The sequence below is a fragment of the Pleurodeles waltl genome, chromosome 2_2 (assembly GCF_031143425.1).
Source record: "Pleurodeles waltl isolate 20211129_DDA chromosome 2_2, aPleWal1.hap1.20221129, whole genome shotgun sequence".
In the NCBI taxonomy this organism is placed as follows: Eukaryota; Metazoa; Chordata; class Amphibia; order Caudata; family Salamandridae; genus Pleurodeles; species Pleurodeles waltl.
The window spans coordinates 1188598897-1188619162 of record NC_090439.1 but is presented as its reverse complement, the minus strand read 5'-3'; the positions used below and the strand labels follow the sequence as shown (position 1 = coordinate 1188619162).

General features: G+C 47.3%; 2 protein-coding genes across 3 annotated transcripts in view; one reads left to right on the top strand and one right to left on the bottom strand.

The window, feature by feature from the left end:
- LOC138283065 (lymphocyte antigen 6E-like) overlaps positions 1–20266 on the top strand; it is a 297207-nt gene that overhangs the window by 172432 nt on the left and 104509 nt on the right. The gene's annotated exons all lie outside the window — the stretch shown is intronic.
- LOC138283066 (lymphocyte antigen 6E-like) overlaps positions 1–20266 on the bottom strand; it is a 120755-nt gene that overhangs the window by 61684 nt on the left and 38805 nt on the right. Inside the window, exons 1-2 of one of the 2 annotated variants that reach the window (XM_069221213.1) lie at positions 18668–19391; positions 96–212 (exon numbers count right to left, since the gene is read on the bottom strand). In XM_069221213.1, coding sequence (XP_069077314.1) covers positions 96–212; positions 18668–18719 — 169 coding nt within the window. In that variant the 5' untranslated portion in view covers positions 18720–19391. Of the gene's footprint in view, positions 1–95; positions 213–18667; positions 19392–20266 lie in introns of those variants that run through there. The other variant, XR_011201052.1, reaches the window with a different exon arrangement.

Here is a 20266-nt window from a genome sequence, read left to right as displayed (position 1 = left end):
ACTTATCATGGACCTTGTACTATTTCAAACTTGCAAAATTAGAAACTGAAGCTCCAGGAACTGAAAATGTAACAATGCTTGTATGTCAGGCTCACCTCCTTTGTCCACCACCTTCATGCAGAACCCGCTTGCAGGGACTGAGCAGTTTGTGACGGTGCTGCAGGCTGTACTGTTTGGTGCATTCCTGCAGCTGTAGCACTGCAAAGAATGGGCTGAAAGAGGAAAACAAAAAACTATTAAAATTGTAGTCGTTCTCAGGTAGCCTGCCCTCAGGGAGTCTTTTTCATATTAACCCATCAATCGCCTACACAGATGGGATCAGCCTTTACTCCATGATAGGGCGGGCAGCTCCTGCATGACCTACAGCGCCCTCCGAGCCCCTACATGAGAAAACTACTGAGGGGTTGTCTCATGTTAATCTGCTAATGTGATGTGTTAACACATTCAAGGGTCACAAGGCGACCTACACTAGTGTGATGTACTCATGCATTCAAGTTGTGGGTGCTCTGCTCAGCATCCCAGATCCCTCATAGGACACCTTGCTGCTGTGGGCTCCAAATGACCCTTTATAATTGTTAAGTATTAAAAAAATAGTTTGTTTCCAGCTCTTTTCAGCATCATTCCCTCCTCATTCTGCCAGAACATGCAGCTGCTCAGGTAGCTGTGAGGGTATTCTAACACATTAGTCAGTGAACTCTGATTGTTGCCAGAGGCTTTGTACAACTCCACAAAAATAATTAGAGGGTGAATGTGAGAAATTGGTTGTTGGATGACTGCGGTATGAGACCTAGTGAAGCAACAGCCACAATCCCTTGCAGAGTGAAACACAAAAAGTCAACAATTTAACCTGTGCTTAACCCTGGGTAGCTTGGCACAACAAGCACTGAAGCTTAACTTAGAGGAGATGCGTAAACTATTTATGCAGCACACAAACAGCAATAACGTGAAAACACAGCACAAGAAAATCCCCAACCCCATTTAGAGGAATAATGTAAATTTTAATAAATGATTTGACACCAAAATGACAAAAATCCAACCAGGTGAGCCAGAGATGTGAATTTTTAAAGTTTAAGGTTCAAAACAGCGCTTAAAAGAAAAAGCGCTAACCACAGACATCTGGTCCCAGTAGACCAGGTCACAGTCAAAAGTTAAGGCCGACAGTGAAGAAACGCGGTTCACATACAGGATGGGGATTGGGCCCAGTGGGGGTAGTGGCAAGGGGGGGCCTGGTGTTTCACATACACGTGACAGGAATGGGAATTCGTGTCATCCGTATACTTTCTGCCAGGGATTACCTGGTGGGGTATCCCGCCAGGAAATCCCTGGTGGAAATGGGATCATAATCCCACCGCCGGTCCGTCCTCCACCGCCGGGTCGAATGTGCCGACCATCGGCCTGGCGGTCGATTCTGGCCTGGCGGTGGGTGGTAGTGAACTGGCTGCTTTGTGCCAGTCCTAGCTACCAGGCTTCAGAGGATAGTCCCAACAACAGACAAAGGAAAGGGGTGGAATGCTTGCTCCAAGGCTCTTAGGCTCAATATTGCTGATGTTGAAAGTTTGCTGTTTCTTCATGGTGTGTATGTATATATATATATATATATATATAAGTATATATATATATATATATATATGTATACATTATTTATTCTTCCTATGTAAACACAAATTAAACTAGACATTAGAAATAACTTACATTTTAAATTACCACCACCTTCAAATGACTAGAAGTTGAGCACTTTGATAGACACAGCTGTCGTCTCACTCACCCCACTACATTAACTATAACTCTAATGTGCCACTTTACTGCGCGCTGTGTTCTCACATGTGACATTCTTTGAGGTGTTATAAGTGTTGTTACAAATGCTGTGATTTCCTATGGTACATATGATGGAATGTGTAAGGGTACAACCAGAGCATGGAGAAGCTGCAGGTTACAGTTAATATAGTGTGGCGAGAGAGGCGTCCACAACATGTACGGAGGCAAGCAACATCTGTACTTGAAGGTGGTGTAAATATACATTTTAAATTATAACTATAACTTTACAATTTCTAATGTTTTTTCTAGTTTAAGTTGGGCTATAATTTGTTCTTAGCCTTTAGTTTTTTCCTTGAATTTCAATAGTGTTTATTTTTTAATAAAAATATGTCTTAAATTCATAGGCTTGGTTGACTGAGTGTCGTTGAGTACAGTAGAGGACAGTGTTGCACAGTCTGGTGTCTTAGAGCGGAGTGTTGTAGAGTGGAATGGAGTAGAATGGAGTAAAGGAGAGTGGTGTGGCATACAGTGTAGTACATTGATATACAGTGGAGTGGCGAGATGTGTCATGCATTGAAGTATCGTAGAGTTGTGTGGTGCATTGTACCGTGGAATGGTGTGTTTTACAGTAGAGTCAAGTGTTGTTGCAGCTGTTGCCCCAATTTTGTGCCCCATCTGGACTATTAGCTGCTGTTTTTTCAACTCTTAAAGTGCCTGCTAACCAGACCTCAATGCAAGTGTTTCAATCCTCTACAAATCACATGTAAAATTGGATACACCCAACTGGCAAGACCTGCCTTACTTATAAGTCCCTAGTACATGGTACCAAGGGTATCCAGAGCAAGTAGGACAGAGTGTCCACTCAGAACTGCTGCAATGCTTGTGCCACCCTGTGTGTGCCAACATACAACATGACTACCAGCCTGCCGCTGCAGACTGGAAGGGTGGTACTTGCACTGCAGTTCGACTTTGCTCTTGAAACCTACGGTAAAACCACCCTATCCCTTAGCAATGTATGCAAGTCTTCCCTAAGGATGGTCTATTGGGTCCTATGGCAAGGAGCAATATTTTGCTAAGTAAGCCATATGTTTTACAGTATGTCTTAGCAGCAACACTTTGTTGTTTTGCTGTGGGTAAAGTTAGTAGCCCCATTGGCTAATATAAGGTTACCGTGTAGCACCCCCCCAGATAACTTTTGACTAGGACTACCAAACTGGGTCGTGTAAAGTATCAAATTAATCATGGCATTAAGTCTGACCTGATGCCCAGGTCAAAGTTAATGTTGCTACCAAAGGTGGGGAACTTTTACAAAATTGCCACTCTGTGCTTGGCTTGTCCAGCAGCTACACAAAAAGCAGTGACACAGCAGTATACACACAGAGACAGCTTATGGACTGCCTAGGGAGATCTGTGAATGACTTCCAGGCTTAGGAACAAAGGCAGTGCCCCAACAGCGATGTGCCACCTCCTCCGTCTGGATGGCCACTTGGGGGGTTAGCCCAGAGGTGACCTTCAAAGTGGAAGCCACCTTTGATGGGTTGCCTGGCCCAACACACATGAGCAGGATGCCTTTTGGTTCTATAGGCAGCGTGGTGAGGGAATACTCGCCCTCAAGCTGGTTTTACTGTGGAGGTGTTGCCCTAAGCCGGCCACATCTCTGGGGTGGTCTACCTTGCTTCTCACACCAAAGAAGGGTGTTGCCATCTTGAAGGGGGCAATAATGTGGCAATCTGGTCACACATTACAGAAACGTCATCAATAGGTAAGAGGGGACCCAGGGCCAGATGTAGCAAAGGTTTGCGACTCGCAAACGGGCAGAATCGCAATTTGCGACAGTCCAAATTCGGAAATGGGATGCAAAAAGCCCATTTCCGACTCGCAAAAAGCGATGGGACCCGTTCGCGAGTCGCATCCGTTGCGACCCCATTTTGCGACCCACAAATAGCAAGTCGCAATTTGCGAGTCGCAAACCATATGCAATTGCAACTCGCAAATTGCGACTAGTCGCAAAAAGCCCAGTTGGCAAGTCGCATTTACCACTAACTCAGAGCAGGTGGTAACCATTACCAAAGTATAAAAGGAGACCCAGAAGGCATCTGGGTTACTCAATATGGCGGACATATACCTGATAGCAGTGAGGAGGAGAGCCTACGCAGCCCAGCAGAGGAGGAGGAGGGGCCACAGACAGGAGAAGATATATAGAACAAGGCAGACTCTTTTTCAGCAAACTGAGGATGAGATATACGATAAATACCGCCTTAGCAGCGCTGCCATTCTAGAATTAATTGATTTACTTAAACCACAGCTAGAACACAAGACTCTGCGTGGCTGCGCCATCCCTACGCATGTGCAAGTGCTATGCTCACTGCACCTCTTGGCCTCAGGGAGCTATCAGGGGGTCATTGCCGTGGCAGGTGGGGTATCCCAAAGTGCAGTGTCAAGGTTCCTCAGGGCCTTCCTAGATGCCTTAGTCACGCACATGTCCCACTTCATATACTTACCAAGGAATGAGGCAGAAATTAACAGCACCAAGCTGGACTTTTACCGCATTGCCCACTTTCCCCATGTCATAGGGTGTGTAGATGGGACACACATTCAAATATCCCCCCCTGCAAATCTGGAACACATTTTCCGCAACAGAAAGTGTACCCACTCACTCAATATACAGGTTGTTTGTGACGCCCATTATGTCATCACCGACATTGTAGCTAAGTTTCCAGGCAGTACCCATGACTCATACATTTTTAGGCATAGTGGGATACATCAACGCCTGGAACGTGGGGAATTCGGAGACGGTTACCTCCTAGGTAGAGCCACAGACACTTGCAGACATACACACAGGTCACTGTGCACGACAATCTGGACTTCCTAACCGTGTACTTTTGTGCCCAACAGGTGACAGTGCATATGCTCTCAGGCCTTGGATCATGACTCCGTTTTTAACACCCAGCACTGAATCAGAGAGGCAATACAACAGTGCACATAAGAGGACCAGGAACCTGATAGAGAGCACCTTCGGACTCCTGAAGGCAAAATTCAGATGCCTCCACCGCAGTGGAGGTGCCCTCCAATACACCCCCATTACCGCATTCAAAATTGTGGTCGCATGCGCCATCTTCCACAACATAGCCACCCGACGTGGGCTACCTCTCACCCCTGCAGACCCAGATCCTGATGATGAAGAGCAAGAACAACCACATCGCCATCATGAGGATCGGAGTATAGCTAATCAAGGCAGACTGAGACGGGACCACATTGCAACACAATATTTTGGACGGTACGTGTCAACTCCCACCATACTCACCTATTAACCAAAAACTCCATTTGTTAAGTTGAACAAAAATAACTGTTTAATTAGTGTAATAAATAAACTATTTACAAGTAGAGATTGTCCATGGGCAGGAAAATGCCAACCAGTCATGTGGCACATTAACGCCATGTGCCACATTTAATGGTCCTGGGTGATCTCTACGATCTTCTGCCCCTGCTGCCAGCCTGGCTGGTCCCTGCTGCTTCCGTGGTGCTCTGCCTACCACTCCTGAGCACCCTGCTGTCAGTGGCAGAGACACTGCTCACTGTTGAGCCCTCCTCACTGTCTTGGGGTGTTTCCCCTATGGCCCTCGACATTTCCCGTGTCTCCATCAGTTCGATGATGTGGGTGAGACGTCCCAGGCCCCTAGCCACATCCCCAGCGAAATGGCCCATCTCGACTTGCAGCCCAACTGTCCTCCTCGACAGGCCTGTGGTATTCATGGCGAGCCTGCCGATGGATGTGGCCATCCTGTCCAGTCTGTGCATTATCTGCCGATCTCTGCGCCGCCCACCCTCTGCCTGGGCCAGCAGTCCTCCCGCCAGTTCCCTCATGGCAAGGGCAAGGTCCCCAGTGTTCCGGCAGATCATGTCCATACGTGTGTTGAGGTGCTGCATGCTGGCATGGTTGTTTCGCACAAAGCGGTGCAGCACACCACTAATTCTGCCCAAAATTCTGTTCTGCAGGCGCTGACCACGCAGCAGATGTGCCTCACTGGTGGTTGGAGGAAGTAGCCCGGATGCAGACTTCAGCCCAGATGGTATTGACCTGCGACGCCTGCGCAGCGGTGGCTGCCCTGTGCTTCCACCTGTCTCCTCCCTGCCTGTTGCTGGGGCAGCCTCTTGCGGAATAGTTGCAGCAGGTGTGGCTACTGCAGGGATGCTGCTGACCGTGCAGGTGGGGGTGCTGGCGGGTCCTGAGGTGTCCTCATGGGCCTGGGTGCTTGGGGTGTTGGTGGTGTCTTGCTGGAGACCTGTGGGACATGGGGAACAGACTGTCAGTGTCTACTATCTATTGCACACTTCCTAATAAACATTTGCCTATGAACTACTTGACTACATTTCCCATAATGCATCATTCTGGCATTTGCTACCCTGAAATGGAGCTATTTTGGTTGTGCATGCACCTGTGTACATGGTGGGTGGGGGTATGGCATTGATAGGGGTACAGGCATATCACATGGTACTCACCCGTTGATGTGCTGGGCTCTGAGGTGTCCAGGTCCCCAAATCCAGACACTGCCTCCTGCTCCAAAGTTTCTTCCACCCTTTCTTCCAGGGGTGTGGGTGGTGGCACAGACGATGGTCCCCCTCCTGTGTCTCTCATCTCCCGGAGCCTTTCAGCCACCCTCTCCTTGGTCCAGGAGCGGAGGTCATACCACCTCTTCTTGATGTCCTCGATGGTCCTATGGCTCACCCCCAGGGAATTGATCTTGTCCTGAATGTCCTGCCAGAGTTGTTTTTTTGTGGCCTCAGGAACATTGTGGGCTGCTCTCCCAAACAAGTCATCATAGTGCTGACAGCATTCCTCTGTCAGCACCTCCAGCTCCCTCTCAGAAAATTTGAGCTTCCTCTTTCTTGGGGTTCCCTCCATGGCAGCTGCTGTTTGTGCTGTGTGAAAACCGGCAGTTATAAAAGGGTGTGGTCCTTCCTCCTCCCAGGTGTATTTGTAAACTTCCTGGCTGTGATGTCATCATCATGTGCAAGGAAGTGTTTCCAGAGTGTTCTGGTGTGGTTTCTGTAGTGTTTTGCTGCACCTGTAAGCAATTTTCAAGGTGATCGCAATTTGCGACACCTACTCGCTAATTGCGAGTTCGTTTTTTGCACACTTGCAAAAAGTGACCTCGCAATCTGCGGACTCGCACACTGCGTTGCGAGTCCGGCTGCGAGTCACAATTTCGGATCGTTTTTTTTTCTTGCATTACATATTGCGACTCGCATTTTGCGAGTCGCATCAACTCGCAAAATGCGAGTCGCAATTTTTATTTTTGCTACATATGGCCCCCAGTTTTTTATAGGCTAGTGACCATGTGGTCTCCTCAGGGCACTTTCCTGGGGTAAATATGGCACCCTTGGCACGTTGCCCCTCAGTACTCACTGGACATGGAAGAACGATGGAAAGAAGACCACTTTGCATCCGTTGGAAGCCCACAAAGAGAGGATGCAATGCTGGAGCGAGTGCACCTTCTACACTTAAGGCTAGCACAGTTTGGTCCCTGTTCTGCATGACTGGCTTGGAGAAAGATCGGTTCCCAGTCCAAAGCAGGGACTCCAAGCCTCAGTTGGCTGGCACCCCAGAATGGCATTGGGGACATCAAAATTGAAAGAGCCCAAGTCGCATCCCTGGTAGCCACCAAAGAAGTCATGCTTCTGCCAGGCACCGGGCACCCCAAAGGACAATTCAAAGATAGCCACAAGGTGCTGCTGTGTCTGCTGAACCCACAGGTGTTGGCTTTGACCGGATTTGTCACTCAAAGCAGACACCAGCCTCCACCAAAGATTCGCCCCGTGACCACCGTGTTGCAAAAGCTCAAGGTCTGCATTGGCCGCCTTTGAAACCCTGCAAAAAGAACTTGTGGGACCGTGAGATCCATGGACAGAGTTGCCGCACTCACCAGTGGACCGAGGACTCAACCGGACTTCACCCCAGTGGATTGCTCAACATCAGGATCCTCCTTGAGAATCTTTAAGTCTGCATCCCTCAGCATCAGCAACTCTCCATTGTCGTCATTGGCAGTCATCCTGTAAAGTTTGGATCTTGTTTTTAAAACAATCTGGTGGCCAGGTCACTGTCGAAAGTATCCTTTCTGGCCCCCAGACCTCTGTCCTGTCAGGCTTGGTCACCCAACCGGGGCCAGAGTTGTCAAACTAACTGTTTCAAACTTTACAAAAGTTTCCAAACTCTTTGTTACCCAGTGCTTGTTTATAGTTGATTTGCTTGCTTTAAAGGTTAGGAAGTGCCAGCCTAAAGATCAGACATGGGAGGAGTTAGAGTTTGCGTGTTGAACTAAGAATTCAGGCTTATTCTGGAAGATTGTGAATAGGGGTACCCCTGAGACAGGTACATATGAGGGAACGGGACGTAACATTCCAACCGATGTGTGAGTGAGTAATTTTTGTAGTGTCTATTCAGTAGAGACCCTTGGTGAAGTAGTAGCTGATCTTGCTGACCCTAGCCTGCCCATTGGATCTACCCTGGAGGATTTGGTTGTCCGAACCAGATGCGATTCCTGTGGATCTGTAGAAGTGTGACTTGCAGTTGTGGGCGCCTATTATTGTGGACTTTTAAAATCCGCTTGAATTATTGCAGTGTTTAAAAAGGGAAATCGTTGTGACCCCAAGTCCTATCACCCTATTTCACTCCTTGGACCGCATTGTTTTACAGCGCATTGAGGATTGGGTGAGAGCACGATCGGATGAGTAAGGTGCAGTAAGGGTTCAGGGAAGGGCTTGGGACTCAGAAACAGTGTTTAAATTTGCTCTTGCTGATTGGCATATTCACATGGGCGAAGGGGGGCACACTTTACCCTGCTTTTATGGATCTTAGCAGTGCTAAGGTAAATCGTAGTAAGCTATGTGGTTTTTATCCACGATAGGTCTGGGAAGCCCAGTTGTTGAGTTTTTGAAATACCTTCATTCTGGAACAAATGCTTCTTTGAGATACGGGGTACATGGTGAATGCACAGATCCTTTCCATCTAAATAGAGGAGTGAGAGACATCTGTATTCTTGCCCCAATCCTGTTTCTCTTGTATACAAATGACCTGCATCATTTTCAATTAGATAGATTCAAGGATGTCCCCAAAATTAATGGATTGAGCGTAGCGTCCTTGATTTATGCAGATGATGCGGCGTTGTTGGCCCATATCATGAATGGCCTTCGTTTTGCTGTCAAAGCTTATGTAGATTTTATGTCTGACCCAGACCTGAAGGTTAATATTAGTAAAACACGTTTTTGGGGTGTGGCAAACCGCATAGCAAAGTAGAGGTTGTGGCCATTAACGGCAACAAATTAGTCGTGTGCACGAGTTTCCATATCTTGGGGTGTCTTTTGGTGATAAAGGGTCGTGGGTGCCCTGTTTCGCCTGAATGGGGTTGTGATCCATGATTGCCCGGCTTGCGACACAGGGTTAGCTCTTCCTTGGTTATCCTGTATTAAACAGTCTGCCGCGCTTCTTGATCACCTGGAGATTGTTAATGCCCCACATTGTTTACAACGTGATGATAAGCGCTGGGTGAAGGAGAATTTTGGTGTCCACAATGTTTGGGAAGAGACGCTCATTCCTCGTTTTTGCCTAAGATCAATTAGATGTAATTTGTGTTTCCCGCTCAGACAGTATGACCCAAAAACTGTTCAAATCTGCCCGTGTGATGGGGTTTCTCCACAAGCCCTATTTCATTTCACTCTTTTTTGTGAGTTTTATGCTCCTTTTAGACAGAGATTCTTATTGCTGTTATTGAAGAGCAAAGGTTTTGAGCAATGCCGCCCGCTTATCTTTGGCTACGCATGGTACCTGATGTTGTAGTGTGTGGGGGCGTTGGTTCTTTTTTAAAATGTGCACAGCATCAATTTTTAATCTATCTAATATTTATTGTATCCTTAGATTTTGAAGGATTTTAATTTTCGAATTTTAACAAATTTTTTAAACATGTTTTTAGTGATGTATATGGGTTTTATGGTTGTTTTGTTATAACCGAATAAAGAGATCTATCTATCTATCTATCTATCTATCTATCTATCTATCTATCTATCTATCTATCTATCTATCTATCTATCTATCTATCTATCTATCTATCTATCTATCTATCTTTCTATCTATCCATCTATCCATCTCTCTATCTATCTAGTTGATTTAAAAGTTATTTATTGTTTCTGAAATCTGTATCGCTGAAACCCTTAGGTGGATTTTTATGATCAAGGTCTCTAAAAATTCATAAAAATTAGCTCTATGTTTCTTAAATATTTTGCGTCATTTGACTTTTTATTTTGTTGTTTTGTACTGTTAAATGCTTTACACATTGTTGCTTTGGTTAGCCTTACTGCTCGCAGCCACAGCTACCCACGGTTGAGCTTAAGGCTAGGTAAACCTACTTAAATGGAACCAAGACGGTATTTGTGAGTGTACTGCGCGGTAGGGCTTCCCAGTCATAACATATAGTACACCCACTTCCTCACAGTCGTACCCTGGAGTGACGTTGATTGGATTGTTGCAGAGTAGAGTGTTGTGGAGTGGAATGTCATTGAGTAGAGTGTCTTAGAATGGCATAGAGTAGAGTAGAGTAGAGGAAAATGTCATACATTGGAGTGTTGCCGAGTGGAGTGTCATACTGTAGAGTGTCAGAAAGTCTTGTAAAGAGTAGTTTCATTGAGTGGAGTGTCATGGAGCAGTGTGTCATAGAGTGGATTCTGACGGAGTGTGGTACAGTGGAGTAGGGTAGAGTGAAGGTGGAGTGGAGTCTTCTAGAGTCTTCTAGAGTCCAGTAGCAGAGAGTGAAGCGGTGTGTTACGTAGTACAAAAGAGTGTCATGGATTGTAGTGGAATCTCACACTGGACTAGAGTAGGGTCGAGTAGGGGGACATACAGTGGAGTACAGTCTTTTAGAGTGGAGTGTTGTAGAGTGATATGCCGTGTCATAGGGTGGAGTGCCATACAGTGTGGTGTCATATAGTGTTGTTCTGCTCAGAGGAATGACATTGAGTGGAGTGTTGTCAAGGAGAGTGTCATCATAGGGTGCAGTAGAGTGTTGTAGACTGGAGTGGCATATAGTGGAGAAGAATGTCGTAGAGTGCCACATAGTACAGTGCAGGAGAGTGTCATAGAATGGAGTGCCAAACCATATAGTGGAGTGGCATGTAATAGAGAGGAGTGGAGCTGTGTATTCTACAATTTCATACTGGGTAGTAGAGTGGCATAGCGTGTAGCAGAGTGTTGTAGAGTGCAGTTGTATACAGTGGAGTAAAGTGTTGGACAGATGAGCGGCATAAAGTGGAGTATTGTGCAGTGGTGTAGACTGGGATAAAGTGTCATAGAGTGGAGTAGAAAAAACTGGGGTAGCACAAGTGGAGTAAAGTGTCATAGAGTGCTGTGTTTTACAGTATAGTGGTATGGAGTGCAGAAGACCTGAGTGCCACAGCGTGCACTTGATTAAAGTGTAAAAACGTATAGTGCTGTGCCATACAGTAGCGTGCAGTGGCATGTAGTAGTGGTGTTGGAAAGGCTTTTAGAGTACAGATGAGTGGAGTGGCACACAGTTTTTTAGTGTGGAGGGACATAGAGTAGAATACTGGGCCGTAGAGTGTGGTTGAGTGGATTGACAGACAGTGTCATAGAGGTGAATGGCAGAGTGGCATAGAGTCTAGTGGCATACAGTGGAGTAGTGGAGCAGAGTGGGATAGACTGGAAACTCTGTCATAGAACAGAGTGGAGTAAAGCGGGGTGGAGTGGAGTGGCATACAAAGAGTTTCAAATTGTGGAGTAGAGTAATGTAGAGTGGAAAAGAGTGGAGTAGAGTGTCCTACAGTGGCATAGATTCTTAAAGATTGGAATTGCATAGAGTGTGGTAGCTTGTTGTACATTGGGGCCGTGTAGAATGGATTGCTGTACAGTGGTGTAGAGTGAGGTAAAATGTTGTACAGTGGATTAGAGTGGAGTGGAGTGGAGCTGAGTGGAGTGGCATAGTATGGACTAAAGTATCATAGATTATGCCATAGAGTATAGTGGTGTGAAGGTGAGTAGCATGGAGTTGCATTGCAGAGAGTCTTGTAAAGTGTCATAATTTGGAAGGGTGTCTTGGACATTAGAGTATTGTAACATAGAGAGTTGGAATGTCTCACAGCGTGGAGTAGAGTGTTGTGCAGTGTAGTGTAGGGGCATGTAATGCAGTAAAGTGTTGTACAGAGGAGTGTATGGGGAAGAGTGGAGTAGAGTGTTGTGGATTGTCATAGAGTATAGTAGCGTGGAGTTGCATAGAGTGGAGGGGAGTGTCATCAAGTGGAGAGGTGTGAAGTGGAGTGTTGAATAGTGGCGTAGGTGGGGTACAGTGTACTACAGTGGAGTGGAGTCAAGAAGAGTTGTGTAGGTTGCAGTGAAGTAAAGTATAATAGAGTGGAGTGTTATGTTGTAGAATGACATGGCATGGAGTAGGGTAGAGTGGGCTGGCACAGCATACAGTAGAGTAAAGTGTCAGGTGGAGTGTCACAGAGTGTGGTGGACTGGCATGTTGTAGAGTGTTGGAAAGTGATGTAGAGTGGAGTAGAGGGACGTGTCACAGAGTGGATTGGAGTGCAGTCCTGTGGAGTGGAATTAAATAGGGTAGGTGAAAAATTCTGCTCTGTCGGTGGAATTTGCAGAGTTTTGCCCACTCCGCGTTCCACTTTGAGGACGGAGTTCTGACAAAATTCTGCCAAATGCTGTGTGGCAGAGCTTTTTCTCATGCACAGCACACCAACCTTAAGTTGGCAAGCAACAATTTGCATCCCCTAGTGTGAGTGATTTGCTGGCACTAGAACCACTCCTGGCAAGGTCAATGCGGGTGGTTGCAACAGGTCGCAACCATTTGCGTTGAGAAAGCCGCTGCTTGAGTAAAAAATCAACTTGATTGACAGAATAAAGCAGCATGCTCTGGTGCACCATATGGAACAAGCTCCTGCTGCTAAAAATTAGAACGAGCAGCGTGATGCGTCCAAATTCTCCCTGATTGTGGACCTCTGCAGGATGTAATGGAGGTTTTAGGTAACTTTGCGGAATTGAAACTCTGTGAGTTTCACCCAACCTTAGTGTGGAGTAAAGTAAAGTGTGGTCTGTGTGGTAGAGTGTCAGAAATGGCCCTCTCTACAGGGTCACCCCCAAACATTTTGCCTTCTTCCTCCTATTTTTCACTAGATTTTTGCTCTGTTGGCCTTAGGACTTTGTGCACTTTACCATTGCTAAGCAGTGCTAAAAAGCAAATGCTCGCTCCACTTAACATGGTTTGATTGGCATACAACTGACTGGCATATTTAAATTACGTGTAAGTCCCTTGTCTAGCAGGGAACCATACACCCAGGGCTTGTAAATTAAATGCTACAAGTGGGCCTGCAACACTTATTGTTCCACCGACATAAGTAGCACTTTAAAACATGTCCCAGGCCTGCCATTTTATCCTGCATGCAGTGTCCCACTGCCATGTCAACTTGGCATTTAGCACCCCTTGCAAAGCCTTAAACTCCCCTTTTATAACATATGTCAGCCCTAAAGTAGTCCCCAGGTAGCCCAGCAGATAGGGTGCTGTGTAATTAAAAGGTAAGACATGTATTTTGAAGTTTTTCACTACGTTGAGGAATACCCCTCCCATAGGATAACATTAGGGGTTCCTTATTACATTTCGTAAGCTGCAATTCCTAAACCAGAGGAGGTAGATATTTCATGTTTGATACCTATGAACTTGTAATGGTAAGTCCTCTTTAATGATAAAGTCGAATTTATCATTAGAAGTTAGAAAATGCCACTTTTAGAAAGTTGTCATTTTCCTGCTCTTAGCCCCCGGTGCCTGCAGCCTGTCTTAGGTCACATGACTGGGTGCAACTGACATTCACCCCAGACAGTCACACAATAGTAGGATTAGCAGATCCTGAATGTTTTGGCAAAAAGTGTGCTGAAAACCTGAAGGAGACCGGGACTAACCTGCTTGCCTATCTGCCCCAGGTGCATCGCTTGTCAGATTGACTTTGTGGCTTCTCCTGCTACGTTATTCTCTGCTGCAGCAAATCTGTTTCAGCGGTCCTTTGTGTAAGGGTGTGGAACCTTGTGGAACTGTCTTTGGGTACAGACTTCTGCTTCGTCCTGCTGGAGATTTTCAACTTTTATCTTGATGACAGGTCTCATGTACGAGGTCTGTGGAGCAGGGCGCTGCAGCAAGTAACTTTCTAGGCCGCCCTGCATCACTGGGAAAGTGCAGAATTGTGCCGCATCTACAAGTTATGCTGAATTTCCGTCCTCTCCCCCAGTGGTGGTGCACAAACTGCTGCATAGCGCCAATGCAGGCACCCTTGCACTGTGGTGGATGGACATTTTGTTTGGAAACTTTCATGAGGATTTGTGAAACAGCAGCAAAGATATTAGCGAAAGAAAATCTCTCTTCCTATGTAAATTCTGACCTATCTATAACTCCACAGTGGTGACCGCTACTGTGTAATATGTGTAATTAGTGCATGCGTATGCAACTTCCGATTGCCTTATTAAGGTGTACAGAAGTAACTGCACTTTGTCGAAGATTCAACAGCACATTAAACAGAACAAGATACACACTCTGCTGCCATGGAGACAAGCCCTGCACTGACACACACAGACACAGACCCACATACACATACAGCACACTGCCTTGGAGACAAGCTCCTCCCTGACACACACAGACACACACACACACATACATATACAGCACACCGTCACAGAGACAAGCTCCTCCCTGACACACACAGACACACACACACACATACATATACAGCACCGTCACAGAGACAAGCTCCTCCCTGACACACACAGACACACACACACACATATACAATAAACTATAGCCGCACTCAACAATATTCCTAAATAAGAAACTTAGTAATTATACGTATCCATAAATGAGACAGTCCTTTATAGATTCAACCGTGATGTTCTTTATTCTTCTTGAAAGTTCTTGTATCCAAAAACGCTCATGACATTGTCCCTTTAAATACCGTCCCAGTCAACACGTGTTTCGTCTGGGGAATACCCCTTGACAAATATATCAAAAAAAAAAATTGTTGTAGAAAGTCCTGAGGAAGTCAAGGGGTATTACCCAGACGAAACACGTGTTGACTGGGACGGTATTTAAAGGGACAATGTCATGAGCGTTTTTGGATACAAGAACTTTCAAGAAGAATAAAGAACATCATGGTTGAATCTATAAAGGACTGTCTCTTTTATGGATACGTATAATTACTAAGTTTCTTATTTAGCAATATTGTTGAGTGCCGCTATATTTTATTGTTTTGGATAACAGTTGCTGTTATCATTCTGGGTTTGGTTAGGGGATTTCCCAGTGTATGGGCACCATTTGGACAATTGTGGGTTTAATTTAATTTGAGAGGGAGCGCCATTTACTCGACGTTAAGTCACCCCTATTAAGTCTTTTTTACACACACACATATAGACCACCGTCACGGCGACAAGCCCGCACTCACACACATAGACACGGACCCAAATAAACATACAGCACACCGTCACTGTGACAACCAAACATTGACACACATACTCACACACACATATAGAGCACCGTCTCGGAGACAGGCCCGCACTGCTACACACAGGCACAGACCCAAATACACATACATATGTACACATACAGCATACCGTGTTGGAGACAAGCCCCACACTGACACACACACACACACGTATAGACCACCGTCACAGAGACACGCCTGCACTGAAACACGCAGACACAGACCCACATACACATACAGCACACTGCCACGTACGCAAGCTCCACACTGACACACTCACACATATAGAGCACCGTCACGGAGACAAGCCCCGCACTGCTACACACAGACCCACATACAGCACACCATCACGGAGACAAGCCCCACACTGACACACACAGACCCACATACACATACAGCACACTGTCACGGACGCAAGCTCCACACTGACACACACACACACATATAGTGCACCGTCACGGAGACAAGCCCCACACTGCCACACACAGACCCACATACACATACAGCACACTGTCACGGACGCAAGCTCCACACTGACACACACACACACATATAGTGCACCGTCACGCAGACAGGCCCGCACTGCTACACACAGGCACAGACCCAAATACACATACATATGTACACATACACATACAGCACACCGTGTTGGAGACAAGCCCCACACTGACACACACAGACACACACACACGTATAGACCACCGTCACAGAGACAAGCCTGCACTGAAACACACAGACACAGACCCACATACACATACAGCACACCGCCTTGGAGACAAGCCCCACACTGACACACACACAGAAACAGACCCACACATGTATGCACCTCTGTCACAGAGACAAGCCTGCACTGAAACATGCAGACACAAACCCACATACACATACAGGACACCGCCTTGGAGACAAGCCCCACACTGAAACAGACAGACACAGACCCACATACACATACAGCACACCGTCACTGAGACAACCCAGCACTGACACACACAGACACACACACACAAATATAGGCGATGTCTCAGACAAGCCCCGCACTGCTACACACAGACACAGACCCAAATACACATACTGCACACTGTCACGGACGGAAGCTCCACACTGACACACACACATACAGCCCACCATCATGGAGACAAGCCCTACACTGACACACACAGACCCACATACAGCACACCATCAGGTAGACAAGCCCCGCACTGACACACTCACATATACAGCACACCACCACGGAGACAAGCCCCACACTGACACACTCACACATATAGTGCCCCGTCACGGAGACAAGCCCCACACTGCTACACACAGACCCACATACAGCACACCATCACGGAGACAAGCCCCACACTGACACACTCACACATATAGTGCACCGTCACGGAGACAAGCCCCACACTACTACACACAGACCCACATACACATACAGCACACTGTGACGGACGCAAGCTCCACACTGACACACACACACATATAGAAAACCGTCACGGAGACAAGCCCCGCACTGCTATACACAGACCCACATACAGCACACCATCACGAGACAAGCCCCACACTGACACACTCACACATATAGTGCACTGTCACGGAGACAAGCCCCACACTGCTACACAGAGACCCACATACACATCCAGCACACTGTCACGGACGCAAGCTCCACACTGACACACACACACACATATAGTGCACCGTCACAGAGACAAGCCCCGCACTGCTACACACAGACCCACATACAGCACACCATCACGGAGACAAGCCCCACACTGACACACTCACACATATAGTGCACCGTCACGGAGACAAGCCCCACACTGCTACACACAGACCCACATACACATACAGCACACTGTCACGGACGCAAGCTCCACACTGACACACACACACACATATAGTGCACCGTCACGGAGACAAGCCCCGCACTGCTACACACAGACCCACATACAGCACACCATCACGGAGACAGGCCCCACACTGACACACTCACACATATAGTGCACCGTCACAGAGACAAGCCCCACACTGCTACACACAGACCCACATACAGCACACCATCACGGAGACAAGCCCCACACTGACACACTCACACATATAGTGCACCGTCAATGAGACAAGCCCCACACTGCTACACACAGACCCACATACACATACAGCACACTGTCACGGACGCAAGCTCCACACTGACACACACACACATATAGTGTACTGTCACTGAGACAAGCCCCGCACTGCTACACACAGACCCACATACAGCACACCATCACGGAGACAAGCCCCACACTGACACACTCACACATATAGTGCACCGTCACGGAGACAAGCCCCACACTGCTACACACAGACCCACATACAGCACACCATCACGGAGACAAGCCCCACACTGACACACTCACACATATAGTGCACCGTCACGGACACAAGCCCCACACTGCTGCACACAGACCCACATACAGCACACCATCACGGAGACAAGCCCCACACTGACACACTCACACATATAGTGCACCGTCACGGAGACAAGCCCCACACTGCTACACACAGACCCACATACACATAAAGCACACTGTCACGGACGCAAGCTCCACACTGACACACACACACATATAGTGCACCGTCACGGAGACAAGCCCCGCACTGCTACACACAGACCCACATACAGCACACCATCACGGAGACAAGCCCCACACTCACACACTCACACATATCGTGCACCGTCACAGAGACAAGCCCCACACTGCTACACACAGACCCACATACAGCACACCATCACGGAGACAAGCCCCACACTGACACACTCACACATATAGTGCACCGTCAATGAGACAAGCCTCACACTGCTACACACAGACCCACATACACATACAGCACACTGTCACGGACGCAAGCTCCACACTGACACACACACACATATAGTGCACTGTCACGGAGACAAGCCCTGCACTGCTACACACAGACCCACATACAGCACACCATCACGGAGACAAGCCCCACACTGACACACTCACACATATAGTGCACCGTCAATGAGAAAAGTGCCACACTGCTACACACAGACCCACATACACATACAGCACACTGTCATGGATGCAAGCCCCACACAGACACACACACACATACAGCACACTGTCACGAAGACAAGACATGCACTAGCACACACAGACAATCACACACATAATGACAAACACAGATACAAACACACATAAAGACCATTGTCACGGAGACAAGCGCCGTACTGACAAACACAGATACAAACACACATATAGAGCACCGTCACTGAGACAAGCCCCGTTCTGACACAAAGACACATACACATACAACGCACCATCATGGAGACAAGTCCTGCACAAACACACACACATGGTGCACAATGTAATGAAAATCTCACCTGTTCCAATGAGGAGGGAAGCAGGCAGGAGGAAGAACACAGCAGCCTTCATATCTGATGGAGCTGCAAAATTGTGTTGGATAACTGCGCGTCTGTGTGTGACACCTGTGTTTAAGACCTGTGTGTGACTCCTGTGTGTGACAGCTTTGTGCGATGCCTGTCTGTGATGTATGTATGTGACGTCTCTGTGTGACGCCTATGTCTGAGGCCTGTGTGTGAAGCCTGTATGTGTTACCTGTGTGATTTATGTATGTGACGCCTATGTGTGAGGCCTGTGTGTGAGGCCTGTGTGTGTTACCTGTGTGATGTATGTATGTGATTCCTGTGTGTGACGCCTGTGTGTGAGGCCTGTGTGTGATGCCTGTGTATGATGTCTGTGGGTGACACCTTTGGGTGACGTCTGCATGTGACACTTGTGTCTGATGCCTGTGTGTGACACCTGTGTGTGACGTCTGTATGTGACTCCTTTGTATGATGCCTGCGTGTGATGTCTGTGGGTGATGTCAGGGTGTGACGTCTGCACGTGATGTCAGTGTGTGATGGTAATGTGTGATGTTAGTGTGTGATTTGTGTGCGATTCTGTGCTGTCTGTAACCTGGCTGCGCCTATTGTAAGCAGTGGTAATGTGTCATATGTGTGAACCTGAGTGTGTGATGTGGTGTGCTCTGCTAGCCTGACTGCTTTTGCTCGACGCCTGTCTTTCAGTGTGTTTTGCAGCTATTCTTGGTGGCAGCCCCTGGTACCAGTGTCCAGTTTTTCAGCTCTGACGCATTGCTGGGAGGCGCGTGTCCGGCCGAGGGCGGGCTTGCCCAGCTATCCCAGCAATGCTGCTCTGAACTGTGTCCTTACAGAGGTACTTACAGGACCCCAAGCACTCAACTATATATTACTGCCCTTCTCGGTGTTATCAGTCAGAAGGCTTTACACACCCAGACCCTCTGGTTAATAAAAGAGAAAAGCGTGAATCAAATCTTAATTTCAAAGTCAGAGGACCTGCTTTCCTCTCGGGGCAGGTCGCTCCCACCCACACACCTTCTCATATTCCGCCCTCAGGGCTGCGCGAGGGCGGATCCTGTTCACCTAATGATGGTGACTGAGGTGCAGAGGGTCACACTGCCTCGAAGCCACAAGTCAGAAAAGTTCCCGTGGGAGTACAGCCATCAGTTTCTCACCAGTTCCTCACCCCGGTTCTTAAAATATTTAAAATGTTCACACCCTGGATCAATCCATCCTACTGCCTTTCTAAGGAAAAAAGCTCCAGCAAATACAGCAGGTTTCATCTTTACAAGGCCGAGCGATGTGTTAGGCAATCCTAGTCACCACACGAATGCGTGCGCCTGCGAGGACGGTAAACTTGAAATGGGTTTTATTTTCAAAGTATTCCAACAAGGTCCACGATGTGCACGTGTCATGAAATGTGTGCATGCCAGGGTGTGACATGTGTGCATGTGTGAGTTATAAATTAGATGTGAGAAAAGAAAACAAACATTGTCAAAGTCGATAGGTCTGGGTTTAATCCGGAAAGACATGCAGACAGACGTGCCGAGTAGGGAGATCGCGCCGGATCCCCGATCCAGCAGCTATTTCTGGGCGGATCAT